Source organism: Telopea speciosissima, chromosome 9, assembly GCF_018873765.1.
Source record: "Telopea speciosissima isolate NSW1024214 ecotype Mountain lineage chromosome 9, Tspe_v1, whole genome shotgun sequence".
NCBI lineage: Eukaryota > Viridiplantae > Streptophyta > Magnoliopsida > Proteales > Proteaceae > Telopea > Telopea speciosissima.
The window spans coordinates 13,720,114-13,735,798 of record NC_057924.1 but is presented as its reverse complement, the minus strand read 5'-3'; the positions used below and the strand labels follow the sequence as shown (position 1 = coordinate 13,735,798).

General features: G+C 38.0%; 2 protein-coding genes across 3 annotated transcripts; one reads left to right on the top strand and one right to left on the bottom strand.

Moving 5' to 3' along the window:
- Nucleotides 1-985: 985 nt before the first annotated feature.
- LOC122640428 (probable 2-carboxy-D-arabinitol-1-phosphatase) lies at nt 986-8,024 on the bottom strand. 2 transcript variants are annotated; one of them, XM_043833619.1, is made up of 8 exons: nt 7,813-8,024; nt 5,851-6,002; nt 4,917-5,036; nt 4,725-4,824; nt 4,494-4,633; nt 4,301-4,380; nt 1,145-1,280; nt 986-1,114 (listed from the first exon to the last, which is right to left on the bottom strand). In XM_043833619.1, exons 1-7 carry the CDS (start codon nt 7,958-7,960, stop codon nt 1,154-1,156), a joined length of 867 nt encoding a protein of 288 aa, XP_043689554.1. In that variant the 5' UTR covers nt 7,961-8,024; the 3' UTR covers nt 986-1,114; nt 1,145-1,153. The 2 variants fall into 2 exon arrangements, with proteins under 2 accessions (XP_043689554.1, XP_043689553.1); XM_043833618.1 differs by having other exon boundaries at nt 986-1,280.
- A 6,153-nt stretch (nt 8,025-14,177) lies between these two features.
- Nucleotides 14,178-15,081, top strand: LOC122640569 (CASP-like protein 1C1). The gene is made up of 3 exons (XM_043833790.1): nt 14,178-14,356; nt 14,444-14,546; nt 14,751-15,081. Exons 1-3 carry the CDS (start codon nt 14,202-14,204, stop codon nt 14,979-14,981), a joined length of 489 nt encoding a protein of 162 aa, XP_043689725.1. The 5' UTR covers nt 14,178-14,201; the 3' UTR covers nt 14,982-15,081.
- Nucleotides 15,082-15,685: the final 604 nt, after the last annotated feature.

Here is a 15,685-nt window from a genome sequence, read left to right as displayed (position 1 = left end):
TGTTTGCGAGTAAAGGGTAGGGAGATCAGAGTAAAAAAGAATATGAAATTTTTTTTGTTATCATGATTTTGTAATTATCTTAAACTCTTACTAAATATGGTAAATCAAACTTTTCGAATGAATGGAATCGTTTATTTTACTTCTTAAATTCAAAGAATTGATTGCAAAATGTAGTAAAATTAATAGCAAATTTGAGATTTTTTTGGAATCAGTTACACAATAATGTTAAAGTTCCCATTTTAGTTTTTGATTTAGTTTAACTTCTATTCCCTTCATTTCCTTTGCGAGCAGACAGCCAGAATGAATCCAAACTCCACCCCTACCTAAAGCTGCATTACATGTATAGACTAAATTGAATTTTTTTTTTTTTTTTCTTTTTTCCAATCAAACAGTCTGTCCTCATTGGTTACAATGGTACTGTAGTTCTTCCATACTCAACAATAGTCATTTGAAGAATTTTGATTACTGAGGAATGGAGAGAGTATAACCATGCTAAAACCCTGTTAGCAAGAAAGCTTTACCTACTGATAACCTGCCAAAGAAAATGTTGAAATCCAAGTTTTGTTTAACTTGAAAATCCCTGAACCATGGACAGACTTGGAAGAATTATGAAAGAACATAGAGGTCCAAAGAACAAAAAAGGAATGAACAGCAGAAGGTAGGGGTAGACGTTTCTCAGTCCCGAAGACCAGAAATAAAAAGGGTTATATCTGCATCCATAAATGATTCAAGTGCAAATAAAACCAGAGGTTTATTCCCAGCAATTGAACCACGGCTGACACTGTTAAAACAAAAGTTCACAAGGACTCACCATCACTAAAATTTCGTCTTCCTAGATGCAGATGGCAGATCTTAACCAAAATTTAATTTATAACTGCGAATGGAAGACTCTAGGATCCACATTACTGTCAGGGCTTCAACAATAAAAAGAGTGATCCAATAGAACTCTTGCTATCAGTTTTTTTTTTTGGGCTTGATACAGAAGTTTTTATCTCAACTTTGTAAATAGTGTTTCTTTGGTGGAAGCATATTAATGTTGATTTCACTTCCTGTGTTTTCTTCTCCCATGCAATAATGTGTCGTTGCTTTAGACCCCAGTGTAATGGTCTGGCTTCTTTTTGCACCACCTAATGCAGCACTGCATCATATCCTTCTAATAATGATAGGTGTGATCACTGTACATATGGGCTGTCATGTTCAAGGATTGGAGCATAGCTTCTCCTCGTCTGTTGAAGCTAAATACAGAAATCCCGCCATTATTTACATCAACTGCACGAAACCTGGACCAACATAACCATGGTTAGTTTACCATCGTTCAAAGTGAGGCAACGCAACTAAGATCTCTTCACTAAATTCCACAATGAGAAGGCATAAATGAAAACTGCGAAGCTAACTAAGAAAAAATGCATGTAAACTAGGTTATCTCCTAGGGACCAAAGTCAGAGTAGTGGTGGCATTGGGCCAATATGCATCTCTTAAGCCATTTCAGTTACAAATTAATAATAAATGAAATTCAACTTGCCATGGAGGGCCCTTGATGACTGTTGGTCATTGCAACCCCAAAACAGGGCCTAAAACTTGATTAGGGTCCCTAAATTGGACATTATCAATAATCTAGACCCACTCCCCATGTAGCTCAAGATTAAAGAGCAGTTGAGGTCTATCAAGGTTTCATGGTCATGGCAAGCCCAAAACAGGACCTAAACTCAATACTGGCCCCTAAAGTTGGGAATGGCTAGCAAAAGGCAGCCAACCAGGGATGTCATGCATGGTAAAATTTCTACTAAAAGTCCTATGGGTTGGAGGCCCCACATGGGCAGAGCATGCACAACCTGGAAGATCATGCAGTCAAGGCACAGGGTGCCATAGTGCCTAGCTTGGCACAACCTCCCGGGGAAGTCACTTATCTGCACCCATTTTTCATGCCTAGCCTAAAGGATTCAAAACAATCGTTTACACACCATGGCAGTGGAGATGCCATGTGGCTACACAGGCAGCATATCAAGCAAAAATAAGGGCCATGTGGCCACACAAACATGACCAGTTCAAGCAATTGCATAGGCCAAATGACCACACAAGCATGGGCAAACAAGGGCTAAATGGAAGTATTACATGGCAAACCAATATTTACTAGGTAATAACAAGGATGATGTATGAGGACCAAAAGAAGCACTCTCCATGCTTTGCCTCTGATAGGAAGAATCTTGGGTGGTCGGAAAAACACCTTTTGACAGGTCTCTTGATTCAGATTTCAGTTGCTAGCAAGAAGAGGAGACAGACGTCTTGCGGCTGCATTAAATCAGGATTTCCTTTTGGTGTTGCGGTTCTTGAACCTAAACCAGTTTTGGTTTGATAGAAGCGGTGGTTCAGTTAGTGGGTCAGTCCAATCATGGGGTTTAGATGTGGTTCTAAAAAAAGGGCGTACCCAGTGCAAGAGGCTCCCACCACTGCAGACTCTATTTTTATTATTTTATTGATGTTAGTTGACTGGAAATAGGATTGTTTAATCCAGTCCTTAACAGAGTTAGTTGCCTTATATTATTAGTATTTGAGTCCGTTTAGGACACTCCTTCACAACCTGTGGCTGGGAGTTTCCTAGTTATTTCCTGTTTTATTTCTTTTCTTTTATAAAAGCATGGGAAGCTAAACAGACCCCATGATTTGAGTTGAATGAAAGATGCCTTTTGCCTTTGGTTCTGTGGTGATTCAGTACATATCTGTTGGGGTGATTCAGTAGAAGCCCTGATGGTGATTGCAGGTTAGATTGGTGGTAATTCCAGTATAGGGATCAGGTGGTGATTCCTGATTCATATCCTTCTTTTATTTTATTCTTCCAATTGGTTCTCAGGACAGTTTTCTTTTAACTTTCTATCCTGCACATACTAGGTTTGCTATTCTTTTTAACTTTTCAAGTTCTGTTTTCAAACCTTCTTCTAGTCTATTGGTTTTCTACTTGAAATCCAACTCTTCAAATCAGAGTTTTTTGACATGGTCTTCAAATTTTGGTTTTATGATCCTCCCCAAACCCTGTAGAGTCGGAGCATCATGCACTGGGTGTGCCCTTTTATACTGATCTGAAACTCTAGATTGCATTTTTATTGTCAAAATCCTAACTTTCTAGTTGATTTCAGGAAACCTACTTCAGGTACACCTCCTAAATTTCTGGTTTTCTGAATCTGAATTCTGTACTCTGTTTTTCTGGGTTTCAGTTCATTAGTCAAAATCTGTTTATTGACCTATCTGACTGCTGGTTTAAATCCCTGAATCTATCCTGCGATTCTGCAGAAATTTAGTTTTCCTAATCCATTGTAAATCTTACCATTGGATCTAAGTTGCAGAGGTTTCCTTTGACCTTCTGATCTCTGTTCGAGTGTTTCTCAGCTGGAATCAACATATCATTAAGTTATTGACCTCCACTGAAAATTTCAGGTTAATCTGAGATCTCATAAGTGAGATCTCTCACTTTGAATCAAACAAGATCTCACTTCGAATCAAACCAGTTCAACGATGGTTCTGTTCGATGCAAAGGAGAAGAAGATAAGTGTGGATATTTATGATTAAGGATTTCTTTACATTGGTTTTCCCAAACAGCCCTTGTCTTTTAAAACGGTTCCTATCTTAGCCCCAATCCATATTAAATTTCAGATTGATCCTTTTCTTTCCAGGTTAATTACATTAGTCCCAGTTCCTATTTGCCAACAAGCAAGGTCCTCATTGTGCTGTGAAATTACGAAATTGTCATTAATCTTTGATTAATTGAGTTTTATCATTCGGGGTGGGCCCATAGTAACCCAAAAGTAGGGTTTTGGAACCCGTGGTTGCATCAAGAGGTCTTTAGAAAATAAATATGTATTCTTCCCTCTGGCCTGTATCATATGAAAAAATCTTCAGTAGTACTGTATTCAGAATTTACAAGAGGAGGATCATATTCATTGACCAGAAAACAAATAAAAATCAAATTAGTCATAAAATTAATATAGGTGTTTCAACAAAACCAAGGCTTAAATGGCCAAGTCAATACAATTGTTTTCACAATGCTAGGAAATAACAGCTCTCACAATGATGGATCCTTTCTCTACACTTTTACTATGTTCAATGCTGTATTGTTAAAAGATGCTATATTTCATGCTTCCACAAAACAATAGTATTACTGAAAAAAGATTATAATGGTCTAAAGTATTGGGACGATGGTCATCATTCAAAAGAAACTTGTCTGCATATATAACATAAAGGTTTGGGGCACTGTACACTATAATAATGTTACTGTAACAGTTTTCATTAAAATCAAGCATAAAATTACCTCTCAGGGCCAAGCCCAAGCGCAGTGCAAACCAGTGCTCTCAAGATCGACTTGTGTGTAATAACCAAAAAATTTTCCCCCTGACGAAACAAAAAAGGTACAAGGAATAATCAGAGAATTTGATATCTTGAAAAATCAATTTTCAGTATTGCCACCGGGGTAGGGAGGTTTGAGAAGTTATAAAAGAGATTACAGGTGCAGATAAGATTTCCATCCACGCTTCTTGTGCTGTTCCCCATAGTCTCTTAATAGGGTAGACACCGTTCACATAAAAATTAGCTGGATCTTCTCTCCACGTACGAAATTCCTCTGGATATTTCTTCCTAGCATCCACTGCCTCCAAATTCTGAAGATAATTAAGTGGGGAAGTGCATGTACGATTGAGTGAAAGCATGTGATCAAGGAAAATAAAATAAGAACTCACCATTTTTCATGCCCTCTAGAAAGAACAGGTGGGCCTCTTTCAGTGAATCAAGGAAAACCAGTGGTTCTTCCCTCCCTTGCCATAAAATTTCAGCAGTTGACTGCAGCAAACACCACAGTTGAAAATTAACTGGATGAAGCAAGCTTTTCCATGAAGTTTGCTATTGAATCCACTTAGTTGTAGCAATCAAACCTTGGCACGAGAAATAGGACTAGAGAAACACTGATCAAAGCATATATTCGCTAACGCTCTCCTGCACTTATCTGCCTGTATTGCTCCAGTGTCTGTTAAGATGGACAAGTTTGAGCTTCCCTAAACATGAAAATATAACTAGGTTAGGATGCATCTCACGATACAAAGTTAAAATTGAGGTAGGCAACTAATCCACAAGAGCCTTCAATGATCAAGAACTTTTGGTAAAAGTATAAAATAAATTGCTGGAAGGGGGCTAAATGCCCTTCAATCTAATACATTAAGATGAGAAGAAAAAGAAATTAAGGATGGCCACTAGATATAATCCTAGAAATTAATTCCCGAGTTATAACCTGGGTGCAAGTAGGTTTAGAACAACAGTTTATGCCAGCTGGGTTCTTTTGAATATCTGGACAAATCTCATTGAAAATTAAATTCTCACACATGCATGCGTTCCACTCAATATGATACCATTATTATTCAAAGTATGTTTTCTCATTTCTCTTTTCATACCTCTAAGTGTCTTGCTATTTGGTAGTTACAATAATAAGGATTGTTTGCATCAAAACAAAACCCAGTTTCCTTTTATTTGATGAGAAGAAGATTATTAAACTCTCTCTTTCTCTCTCTCACTCACACACACACACACACACAAACACAAAGCAGTACAGGGAAGTCTTCCTGATGTAAAATGTCCTTTCCTCAAATACCTACTGGTTGTAAAATGTCCTTTCTCAATGACTTCTTCTATTCTATGAAAAGGCAATGAGAATTAGTCAGGTCACAAACTCTAGTGTCATCCCGTACCTTAAAAGTATAGTCACTAAGAGAGAAAATATATAAACCAGGGACGAGGCAATCTCCAGTCAAAGAACCAGCTCTCAGGCTCCATTTCATAATTTAATCAGACAGACTAAACCGGGGAACAACAAACCTGAACCCTGCTTTCTTCATTCCAAGAGCTAAGACCATGCCTGACAAGGGTCACCTTTTTTGGTGAAGACAACAATTCATGAGTAAGCGATGTTGTTGCTCCTTTGAAATCATATGCACCACCAGTCACAGAAGAGTCTTTCTCAAGTTTCTCTGTCACATATACATTGTAGAAAACCATTTACAATTTGGATTCAAGAACATCTAACTGATTTGAATAGAAGAAGCTGAATAAAGGGAAAGAAAATTAGCAAATAGACTGTCTTCAATTTATGTAAGACCATTTCCAATCTGGTCTGAAATCAATTACTTTGCATAAAAAACTGTTTCAATCGCATCCACCAATTACAGTACAGAGTTTGTAAATAAGAGGATCTGATAAAAGACAATGTTCCTATACTTTGTCTATTTAAGGAAACACTCATGGGAAAAGACTAAATTTTGCAGCAAGAAATTGAAAAGGGAAAGGGCAAGCATAGACTTAGCAACCAAATTCCTACGTTGAATTATTCATCTGAATTTCATTTCTCCTCAATATGCATTTATTACCATCCACATCAGGATGAGGGACAACATTCCTTTATTACCCCTATTGTAATCATCAAATTTACTGCATGAAAAGCCTTTTCTCTTTGGAGGGCTGGATAGAACCCACCAGACCAACCATTTTATTTTTCACTTTTCAATTTATGCAACTCTCATTACTGGGAGCTTCCCCAACCCCCCCCTAAATGATGTGAGGACTGAGGAGACCACTTTACATCATTTTCTGCAAGACTAACCAACAGTTTACACTCTAAGGCAATTCAACCATTGAAAGATAATTGAACCCATAAACCACTTGCAGACTTTTTCAACTGTCAGAAAATACAATTTTTCTAATTAAGAGTTTCTTTCCTTCGTTATTAAATGATGCATTTGAAAAAAGACAACCTTTCCCTCCATTCGTTAAGAGACTGGCCCTTTTTTCACATGCTAGAGTAATGCAAAAATCTTGCAGCTAATTCCTAGTGAGTATATTGGGATATACATATCTTTCATCCCAAGAAAATCCATTAACTTATTACGAAAATTAGGCTGCAGAGAAAGCTCTGCATTTCCTATTGACATTTTTGCCTTACTGTGCCTAGTAAGTTGGTTGGCATTTGAACCATTTTTCTATCATCCAAATTAGAGAGTAGGTCCTAGATTCTGCTCTATATGATGCAGTAAAGTCTAAACTAGGCGCAAAAGTTTGTGGAATTCACTGTGACATTGAACCATAGCACTGGAGACTGTCAGAGTACACAAAGTGGTATATTTCATCAAATTACATGCTATAAACACCTACCAAGAGAAAGTTCTTCATGATGGCTTACCATAAGGAGCATGTAGCTTAAAACTCTGGATCCAAATCCGTAAAGGCACCATGAATTATGCATGTAAGATTAGAAAATCCAGTAACAAATGAGTACATCCTTCAATTAACAGTAATTTCAGCTTATTATAATTACCATTTCCAAATCAAATAGAGCTTCAGAAGAAAATAACCCATTCTCCATAATACATGCTACTCACCACTTCTCTCCCTTATGACATATACTAACTGAAGAACTCAATTAAACCATCATTAAAAATTCTTTATACTAGACAGATGTAAGGAGGGTTCTTGTTGTTTCAGTAAGAAAGAAAGACTAGTAGTCTATAAAATGAACCATATTATAAAACGACCCACACCCATGATTTCCAAATTCATGGTCAGACAGTTCTGTTTTCTTCAAAATTTTGTGGTGCAACACCCAAATGTTCCCCCTCCTTTCCCTTTTCTGGCCTTTTAAACATTTTGCAATAGCAATTTGGCCTCTTGGGTACTTCTGATTTTCAATTCATGCATCACTTTCCTTCCATTCTACTCTTGAAATCTTTGCAGAGTCCATGTTCAAGTCTTTAAGTAGGTAAAGATATGAGAGAAGGGTCAATTTACCAGTTCGTACAGAGACATCTGGATAAGAAGATGAGCACCAAATTCTTACAGAGGTCGATGGACGACGCTGAAGAATTCGAGGGCTTTCATCAGTAAACGAGTTCGACCAGAAAGGGCGGCTATTCACGACGAGATATGCGGAACCCATCTCTTGAAAGCTGAACTTCCGCTCTACCCTTCCGGCTGTATTTAAACGTTTTGCTTTCAATTCAATTACCACTCTTTACCGGGAAGCAATTCTCAGTTCCACTTCCCTCGAAGAACTGAAGAAATTTTTTGTGGTTCTATCCAGGCAACCAATCAAGATCATCCAATGAAATGTTGATAAATTAGTGTGAAATCCGGAGCTTTCATTCTAGCCCACTTATCCTGATTCCTGACCGATGATAAGCCATAAACATGGAATTACTTGGGTGATATTAAGGTTTTGCCTATTCAAACTGGCTTTGATTTTGATAGATGTGAAATGGGTTTGAAGAGAAGAACCAAGATACTGATCAAGTGAGCAGGAATATCCGATATTCATGGATTTTGGGCTACAGCCCATTCACTGGTTGCAACTTGAGCAGCTAAGCCAGATTCTTTTCACTGATGCTACTATCAGGGAGATTTTTCTTCTTCATGGGTCATGATGACAGTATGATGGATATAATAATACAAAGAAGAATATTTTGGATATTCGACCTAATATTTTGGACACGATCGTGCATGCTTACACGGTGTGAAAACTTTCCCCAAATAATAATGATAGTAGACTCATTAGTGTTTCCTTTACCTCAGAAGAATGAAAACTTTCTCCAAAAAGAATGAATGGGACTATTTCTCACAAATGCTCTTATGATTTCCCTCCATTAGTGAAGAATACCAGTGGCTAGTGGTGCAACTTGAGCCTGGCTAACCTAGCTAACCTATCCTAAATAGGTCTGATCAACTTGAAATTTCCTAGGTTGTGCTGATTAGGGTAAAAAATGCAAGTCTTAATAATCCCAAGGAGGGGCCAGGGCTAGGGTTTTAGTGAGGTAGTTAGGCCATTGTTGAAAAATCAGGTTTTAACCTAAGCAAGTTGCTCAAGCCAAGTCAAAAGATACCATAACATAGGTCAAGAGTCATGTAAACTCGTCTAGCCAGTTTCAAAAATTGACCAGACTTGGCTTAGAGTTGCTTGTGACTCTATATTTCTTTCTGATTCGATTGTAGGGTGTCCCTCCCCCTCCCCCTCCCCCTCCCCAGTTTCCTATCATTAGACCATATCTTAATGGTCTATAACCTAGCCATTTATCGAAGATGTCTTCCCCAATCGATCAAAAACGATAGATTTCGCCATTTTTCAAGCTCTCACTCCATTCATCCTCTCCTTCAATTTCCCTAAAACTTCAATGAGAAGCAGTCTGACAACAAGCTGCTGAGATTCATCCACCCCATCCTCTCTCTCTCCTCTCCTCATGGTAATTTAGTCATATGAAATTCATCATTGAACAGGTTTGTATTTGTAGAAACTCAAAGTTCACATAGATGTGATTCATTGATTTTTCCTATATTGTTTTAGGGAGAAAGAACACTGCCTAGTCGCATGACCCCTGCGTCCACACACAAAGGAGGTGAAATGACGACCCCGCCTCTTGTGAAATACAATAAAATTCACTCCTATTAATCCTCCAGTGTGCCCCAGCATTGGCCGAATTTAGCTCGTCTCCAAGGAGGCATGTGCCCAGGGGGCATCCAGTGGTTGAGCTGTGCCACACACATTTCGGCGCACGCCTAGGGATGGGATGTGTGCGGCACAACCCAACGGCTGGCAACGCCTTGGGCATTCCCTACTCCCTAGAGACGATCCTGATCCTCATTGGCCTCGCATTGGTGCAGAGGCTACACGATCAGGCAAGGTTTTTTCTTTCCATTGTTCTATTTTTAAATAATTTTCACCCAACAAATTTTTTTTTAAAAATAATTAATACATGGGTAGTTATCCATATAACAATTGAAGGCGATGTTTATAAAAATCACAAGACAAATCTTAGCCACCTATTTTTACAAATTTTTTTTTTTTTAATCTAAAGAGTTGGAAAAGTCTATTTATCATCTGTCCATGTGGCAGAATAGATGCTTTGTAACATTTGAAAGACTAAACAGACCTTTGTGATGATAATAATTCCCCTCAATAAATGTTTAATGAATAGGGGAAACATGACTTAACATATTCATTATGTTTTGAGGAAGGCGAGTTGAGTTGAAAAAACCTAGTTTTCCAACAATGGTTAGGCTGTATGGTCAACTTGGACCTAAAAATCTGACAGGTAGACAATTTGCTCTATCTACCTACTGGCAGGAGTAATCAAATCAATCCTCCTCATAAAACTGGTGGGCTACTAGGATAACTTAGCTTAATGTGTCTAAGTAAATAATCCATACCAATCCCATGTATTTACATGTTCTATATATTGTTCACTCAATTTTTAATTAAGGGAGAAGGTTTTTTACGCCGCTAGTGTAGGGAGAATGAGGGTGTGAGAAGGCATCCCCATTCTGACAATGTGAGGATCATCTTTTGGAGCCAGAACTCACGGCGATGATAAAGGGAATCAAACATTTAGACTTTTGACTTTCAGCTGAAGGAAATTTGGTGCTCGAGCAAAGATTTACTGTGTTTATCCCTCAACCCAAAGGAGAGGCTTGGCCGTGGACCATACTTTCTTTATTTTTAGAACTTAATACAATTGTACAGGAAGATACTAAATTTCTGCTAACCAAGGATAACTCTATAATTTTTTGGTTGTCTAAGTTGGCTTGACAGGCGAAGTTTGACTGTAGGGACATTTAGGACCCTAATGACTCTGTACACTCTCTAGTTTATTAATATCAGTTTTTTTTTTACCCTAAAAAAAAGAACAAACTTGAATATTCGGGGAATAGGCTTGCATACAATATCCAAAGGGAAGGAAAGCATCAAATGGGTATCTTAGTTAACCCATCGGTTTTGATGCCATTGATTGAAGGGTCATTCATCTCCTTTATCTCACTCCTAATCAAGACACGGTAAGTTGGCAAAAATTTTCCTTCACCAATGGAGGAGGAAGAATCACCTCACCACCGATAAGGTGATAATGTGATGGGGTTATTCTTGTCCCATCATTAACTTCCATACCCTATTGTTTGGGATCAAAACTTCCTCTCCCCTTGAGTAGTGAAGGAATTCCTCCTCCACATGGGTGAAGGGAAACTTGATCCTCGTAAGTTTGTTCCTAGAGACGTATTCTAGAGGGTCCGTTAGCCCAAAATTCGAAATAGTGATTACATCACCAACACCTAAATTAGTTATCTCACTAAATCAAATTTTTTATTTTTATTTTTTTGGAGGTAAGTATCTAGAGCAGTTTAAGTAAATACTTGAGGGGAGTAATAAGTGTAATTACGGAAATATGGTAGATGCCTTTTTTCTGCTCATAAATTTGTCAAGGACTAATCAGAACAAGGAAACCAGGCAAAGGTATATGAGCAAATAGTGATTTGTTAGCTCTCTTACACAGCATTAGTTGCTCACCCGATTATTGTTTTTTGGCGCTTCAAAGCCCACTAGTGGGACCAGAAGATGGAATTGGGTACCCAAGGGGGGCCTTAGGGGATGCATGGCACGCATTGGTGCACATTTGTGAGGATTTGATCCACTAACCAAACCTTGAACACACTCTTAAGTGGAATTTTTCCGCTGCTGTACCCATCGTGCGGTGTAGCAGCGGCCATGTGTGCACAGCAGGCCCCACTGTGCAGACATGGCCGCTACTGCACCGCACAATGCATACAACAGCGGCTGCTGTACTAGAACAGATAAAGGTCCAAACGGTCAGGCCGAGCATGGGAGAGTGTCATTAGCTGGCCACCTGATTTTGCTATGTTCCTTGGTTGGTTTGGGTTAGGTTTGTGTTATTGATTTGCCTAAGGAGCTCAAACTTTTGTCGATCGATGCCCTAAAAGACTTTCATGATGTCCTCGTGGTTAAGTTTCGTTGCCTAGAAATGTTGAGTTCCTATGGACCACCAAATAATTAGGGGGAGAATGTTCTTTGTCCACGAGTGTGGCCTATGCCAATGCTCTCTGAAATTATCTCTCTCCTCTCCAATTGGTGGTAAAGATGTCATTTCATAGGGGGAGGAGAGAGATAGACATGTAAGAACATTAGCATAGGCCATGCTTCCGGGCAGAAAACATTTCTCCAAACTAGGGAGAATGGTTCCTACCCGGGGGTGTAACCTCCGCTAGCACCCCCTTTCTCTATCTCTCTCCTCCACCTATGAAATGACATCTTTGCTCTCCTATTGATTGAATCGATAGGGAGCGCTCATTGACTATCGTTGCCTACATAGTCTCTGCTACCAAACAGGAAATACCCTCCGTAATAATTAATATAAAAATGCTTCCGATGACTAACTTACCCTTGAAAAACCTTTTTTCCCATTATTTTCCATGGAAACCCAATGGTTTTGAACCAAACAAAGCCCATATGTGTTGAGGTGCGAGGTTTGCCTAAAAAGTCCTTCAGGTGGCTCAACCGTGGTTCGATCAAAGGTACATACCAATCCTGATTTGGACTTTATTCCCTTTGAGGTCTTACTCATAAAAAGTGCCGACCACTTTTACAGTTGACCTACTTTGTCTACTATTTGTTTTTTTTGGTAAATACCTACTTTCTCTACTTTCAAGTACAAAGAATTGTTAGGTGATCTCCCTCTTCTTTTTCTCTCTCTCTCTCTCTCTCTCTCTCTCTCTCTCTCTCTTTCAATTCTAATTAATGATAAAATAAAATTATCATTAATTTGATTTAATCCAAAATTTAAAATTATCCAATATTTATAGATTTACCATTTAGTGTTAATCTATAGTTATTGTGAGGGGAAGGATTAATTAGCATCTAAAAGTGGTGCAACATTGCATTAAATTCACCCTTTTCTATCTTTCACAATAGCTAAAAAATACAAAGAAATTAGGTAACTATTGACTGTTGTTAGGGAGATTGCCTTTCATTCATGGACCACCTATTAACTACCTCGCATTAGGGATCAGAATTGAAAACACTTTAATTTAAACCCCAAATTTCCCCTAAGAGATTACCCTGACAATGGCAGTTCAAGATATGTTGCATGGTCTCCTCAATATTTCTCAATTGAGAGAACACCAAAGTAACCACGTACTTAAAAGTTTATGGAGGAGAAGATCCTACATAGGCTGCTTAGATCCTTAATGATGCAGAAAACAAATGGAACTCGCAAATAACAATCACCCAATGTACACAAAGATTTATGTGGTTTGATAAGATTACTTACATCCACGGTAAAATGAAATCTGCTTCACTATCAATGGAGAATAGGGTTACTGTCGCTCATCCTCACACCTCGTTCAGATCGATTACAGAGAAAGAACCATCACTACAAATATATACCGAAACCCTATACAAGCATTTACAGAAATACTCATGTGGTCCTAAAAAAATTTCTTCCCCATTAATGTAAGCAACAAAATACAAGACATCATACCATCAACAGTTGTATAGCTATTGTAGGAGCTCAAGGTAATTAAGCATCATCAAAGATATGCTGACATCAGTAAATCTCTAGCTATAGCTACAAGAAGAACTAAAAGGAACGACAACTAACCCCTCATGGGTTTGCTCGGCTGGTTTAGGACAATGTGCTTTGGTCACAAGGTCCCAAGTTTGAGTCCCTACAAATAAAGTATTACACGGATTAGCCAAAAAAAAAAGAGAACGATAACGACTGAGGATCTTAATTTGAGCGAGGGAAGGATCACAAAATGATTTAGTTATATAGATACTTTGATATGACAATGATCAAAGTGTTAAGAAAAGAGAACTGAATCTACTAGTATCATAATCTAGGAGCTATTAGATTACTATTTTTGTGTTTATGATGAAATTTCAAATTAAAGTGTATAATTTCTTAGTCCTAATTAATTCTACATAAAGAGCAAACATGGCACTAAGGTTGGCATTGTGTCTCTATCAAGAGGATATGGACATTTAACCACCACCTCTCATATATTTCCATCCAAAGAGTCTTACCTTATATTACACGAATGTAGAAACTATGGAAATTAAACAACACTATATGAAGAATAAAGAAGTTGGCTTTAAATCTATATGGTAGAGACCGTTGAGACTTAAGAGCTCTTTCCTCAAAAACCAACAAAAACAAAGCTTACTAGTGCACCAAAACTTCAGCCCACCTCCCTATCTGCCTTCCTAACTCTTCCTCACAAGCTTTATTATTTAATTTCAAACCCCACCCTTAGTAGTACTCCTTTTCATTTACACAACATATCTACCTTCTTCCATCAATTCTTTCTTGAAGTTCTTGAAATTAGCTAGCTAGTTATCAGCCATGGCAAAGACCAAGAGGATTTTCACCCTTCTGTTAAGGCTCTTAGCCTTGGCTGCAACACTTGCGGCCGCCATTATCATGGCGACGAGTAATCAAACTACTACCATCTACGGTATATCGTTCGAAGCTAAATATAGCTTTACCCCGGCTTTCAAGTAAGTTTTCCTTCCTAATTTGTGTGAAATTGTTCTCTTCTCTTCTTCTTCTTCTTGTTTGTTTTGGTTACTAAAAGCTTTATATAGGTTTTTCGTGATTGCGAATGCAATTGTTAGCATTTACGGGTTTCTAGTTCTTTTCCTTCCTTCGGAGAGTTTGCTTTGGCGATTGGTTGTAGCCGTTGATGTGGTAATTAATTTAACTCCTTAATTATCATTGTTAGTGTTCTTGCCTAGCTACTAGGTTGATTTTGCATTCTCCAACAATATATAAAAACAACTATTTTTATCTTTCGAGAATGCAAAATCGACTTAAAATGCATTCCAAGAATACATACCATACACTGCCTTATGTGGATAGATTTAATAAATGAGCTTCTATGGGTGTTTGTAGATTATAACAATGCTGCTCACTTCAAGCATTTCAGCAGCTTTAGCAATTGCATATGTGGGTAAGAAAGGGAATAGCCATGCCGGTTGGTTGCCTATCTGTGGCCAAGTTTCTCAGTACTGCGACCGAGTCACCGGAGCTCTTATTGCCGGGTTCATTGGAACAATCATTTACTTGCTGCTTCTTCTTCACTCCATCCACACTGTCCTTGATCCACTTCTTGTTAATAAATGAGAGATTAGATATATATAGATCATTAGTCAATTGGAGTCCTTCTCTTCTTTATCTACTTTTAGTTGATGGAATGTACTTTCAGTAGTAACCTCTCTTACAATCAAAGAACAGATAGTGGCTCAGAGTACAGAGTACAGAGTACTTGGTGGGGGGGGGGGGAATTGATGCCCTGGCTGTGGTTGTAATAGTGAAAGTCACTGTTGATGCCTACTATAATTCACATATTTTTGTTTGATTTCAAATTCACCTAATGACTTTAGGGCTATATGTGTTTTTCATGTTAGAACGAAATGTGTGTGAATTGCAGAATCTCGTGAACCATCTAGTTTTTGGGTGCAAGTTGCACCCCAGGACATTGGGCATGCCTGCTTAGGCATCACTCATGCATAAAAAAAAAAAATCATCCAAAAAAGAGTGATATGGACTTCCAGTTCTTGAAACCATTGCACATTAAAATGGAGCTTTATCCCCTCAAGTGCACTAAAAAGGTACATCTGATGGTGCACGGAAATTCCATTAAAATATCTTTTGAGGCTCCTTATTTTTGGAAAAAAATATAAATATTTTTTTGAAAAATGAATTATTACAAAAAATTTCATTTTTGGTATTTGTTGCAAAGGAATACTAAATATTTCTTAGGAAAGTGAAATATTATTCACAGGGAAATGCAAATATTTATTTTCCCTTCCTTTGCAACCAAACGG

Bases quoted from the DNA above. Each gene is read 5' to 3' on its own strand.
- LOC122640428 (XM_043833618.1), bottom strand. From the start codon at position 7,960: ATGGGTTCCGCATATCTCGTCGTGAATAGCCGCCCTTTCTGGTCGAAC. The intron at 5,037-5,850 runs GTTTGTTGTTCC...TTTCATGTTTAG, and splicing joins ATGAAGAAAGCAGGGTTCAG to GGAAGCTCAAACTTGTCCAT. The intron at 4,381-4,493 runs GTAATCTCTTTT...TTGTTTCGTCAG, and splicing joins TGGAAATCTTATCTGCACCT to GGGGAAAATTTTTTGGTTAT.
- LOC122640569 (XM_043833790.1), top strand. From the start codon at position 14,202: ATGGCAAAGACCAAGAGGATTTTCACCCTTCTGTTAAGGCTCTTAGCC. The intron at 14,357-14,443 runs GTAAGTTTTCCT...AGCTTTATATAG, and splicing joins AGCTTTACCCCGGCTTTCAA to GTTTTTCGTGATTGCGAATG. The intron at 14,547-14,750 runs GTAATTAATTTA...GGGTGTTTGTAG, and splicing joins TGGTTGTAGCCGTTGATGTG to ATTATAACAATGCTGCTCAC.